Consider the following 2,921-nt stretch of genomic DNA (forward strand, 5'->3'; position numbering starts at 1 on the left):
TATATATATATATATATATATATATATATATAGAGAGAGAGAGAGAGATTAGCACCCTGTTAAGAAGCTTCTTCCAGAACATGATATGAAGGTCCTCTACGCTGATCTTCTTAATGAAAGACATAACAGGTCTCACGTCTGCACCTTATCTACTGTGGAGCGAACTGAATTAGACTTCTGTTCGACACTGGAACTTCTGTTCCAGAAGTGGGAACATATTAAAATACAAAATCGGTAATATCAAACAAAAAGTGTCTGGCGTAACGCCTCCCCAACTAAAACGTCTTCTCTCGCTATTTCAAAACATATCCTTTAATGCATTTGCTTGACTCCCGTTTAGCCGTTTCGCTTTCGTTAAACTAATCGATGATCCTTGCATCGATTTATCAGAATTTTGAAAGGTTTTTTCCCTGTAGTTAAGGTGCGTAAAAAATAAATGAACTATTTTGTTCTCTATATCTTGCTACGCTCGATAGGAAGTTAATACTAACGATCATTAGTTGATATGAAATATGAAAGAAATAGGATCGCTGTGCGAAATACTAGAATATTCTCTTCTCTATTCATCTACGAACGATAGATGGAGAATAGTGTTATCACCTCTACTAAAACAATATCACAGTATGGAAAAAGACAAAATACCTCATTTTTGAAGAACTTTACAAAAATGTACGAAGATTTCAACGCATGGAAAACGACGAACGTTTCTATTCGCATTGTTAACTTCGATAGATTATGAGGTTTAGGGCATTAAATGTGTAAGACTCAGCACTAAGATTCAAAAATAGGTTCTTTGCACTCGTTTATAGACTTTCTTGCTTACTTAAAATATCATTATATATCTTCTGAATAAACATAAGCCTGCCATTAGACATTTTGTATTGCTGTTCGAAGGTGTAATAATAGATAGGTTAACGTGCTTACAACACAGAAAGAAAGCATTACATTAAATGCAAATTTCCAATATTTGCAAGTATGAAGCAATAACTTTTGGCAACATACAACGGCACAGAAGCATTGGTTGTGTCGTTATAAAAAAAACCCCAACATTACATAACGATAAAGTATGTCAAAGTGTGTTTTGTTGCCAAAAAAAACCCCCCGACTTCATACGAAATCGTACAGCACGAACCGGCATTGTGACCTCCAGCAGCTGAAACACAACAAAACAATCGACATTGAGGCTCATCGGGACTTACTCATCGTTTACCACAATGCCCCCCCTCCGGGGAAGTGATAATCGGCCGTGTTTTACTCTTTCACTTATCTGCCATCGGGTGGTGCTGGCGTGAAGCTGTGTTCGCCGTACGTCGGCGTGACGATCGACGATGGATGCGAATTAGTTAAGTACATATCAATCCAGGGTAATTCTTCTACTTCTATTGCTCCAGTGTCATCAACCAACCTGCGCGTACGGTGCAGAGGTGCGAATGGCGCGCCGACAAATGGATGCGTAAAAAATTCACATTCAGCATATAAAAGCGAACCTTTGCTCAGATTCGACGATCACTTATTACTTGCTATTCGTGCATTGTGGCGCTATTGTGCTAGAAAGGAAAATGATTAAATTTGTAAGTAAAAGTTTTTGAAGTAATTTTCTTTTTGTAACATAAATTATTAAACAAAATCTGCTTACTTTCAATTCGCTTTCAGGTTTGTGTGTTTGCGCTGTTGGCCGTTAGTTGCTTAGCCTTGCCAGTGGAAGAGCATCCTAAACTATCACGCCCTTCACCTATAAATCCCGATGTTGCCAGCGACCCGAAACCAACCGAACTGAAGGAAGCGGCCAGCCCATCTTCATCTACTACCGAGAGTCACATCCAAAAAGTCCCTGCATCTGGGGTGAAACTTAGCGTTGAAGTAGCGACAAAAGATGAAACCACAACAAGCACCTCTACCACGGAACAGTCGACTAAGAACAATCCGAAACGATCGGTAGAATTGGATACGGATGTGACGACCTCCACGAAGCAACCCGCTTTCCGTCGCAATCAGCCATCTACTACGACCGAGCAGCCAAGCAGCACTACCGCAAGCAGTACAACTTCCAGCCCAGTTTCGGTGAAAACTCCAATCGGTACGACGCGCTCAAAGCGTGAAGTCGAAGTGACTGCCATTCCTGCCAGCAGTGTTAGTACGACCCCTACAAAACGTACGACGACGGTCGCCCCCAGCAGTAACGATGATGCAGAAGGACCCCATTACGTACGGCCTGTTCCGGTGGATCAAATATTGAAAAATCTGAACCAACCGGAAAAGGCAGCCGGTTCGGGTGCCCCTGAACAGCACAAAAAAGAAAAATCTAACGAATCGAAGGAATCTAAGGAATCGAAAGAATCTTCAGAGGAAGAAGTTCCACCAAAGGCAGAAGGAACTGAGCAAACAAAGGCACATCAACAGACACACCCGGTAATCCGACAGCAGGGTGCCTAATCTGATGTACACTGCGCGCATTGTTTTTAATCTTTTGTTCTGTTATTTTTGTTTTACGTATGTTCGAATAAAAAGCTTAAACTCTTAATTACGATAGCACGTTCTTTCAATTTTACACAAAAATTAAAACCAAAAATACAACTTCCATTTATATGTTTTACAATTTGTTCGCTAATCATTGATTTCCTTCATTTTTCATGTTGTTTTGTTTTCCAGCTGTTTTGCTTCCATATTTGCTTAATTATGATTACCCTTTTTTTGTTTGCTTTACGCGCGCATAAGCTTGCCGTTTCGAAGGAGTTTAGAAGATTGTGGGTTTTTTTTTTTGTTGTTTTGTTTGTTTGTTATTCTTGTCCATGGATGAAGTATTATCATAAGGTATTCAAATATGCATGACATGTCTTTAATGTGGATGTTTTTTTGTGTATATATATAGTTTTTTTAATGAATATGAATGTAGGGTGTGTACGAGTAAAGATGTTATCCAT

At 39.5% G+C, this 2,921-nt stretch overlaps 1 protein-coding gene across 1 annotated transcript; it reads left to right on the forward strand.

The window, feature by feature from the left end:
- Positions 1 to 1,281: 1,281 nt before the first annotated feature.
- LOC125771003 (uncharacterized) lies at positions 1,282 to 2,521 on the forward strand. Its single transcript, XM_049441176.1, has 2 exons — positions 1,282 to 1,571; positions 1,654 to 2,521. Exons 1-2 carry the CDS (start codon positions 1,560 to 1,562, stop codon positions 2,431 to 2,433), a joined length of 792 nt encoding a protein of 263 aa, XP_049297133.1. The 5' UTR covers positions 1,282 to 1,559; the 3' UTR covers positions 2,434 to 2,521.
- The last annotated feature ends 400 nt before the right edge of the window (positions 2,522 to 2,921 follow it).

Source organism: Anopheles funestus, chromosome 3RL, assembly GCF_943734845.2.
Source record: "Anopheles funestus chromosome 3RL, idAnoFuneDA-416_04, whole genome shotgun sequence".
NCBI classification, from domain to species: Eukaryota; Metazoa; Arthropoda; class Insecta; order Diptera; family Culicidae; genus Anopheles; species Anopheles funestus.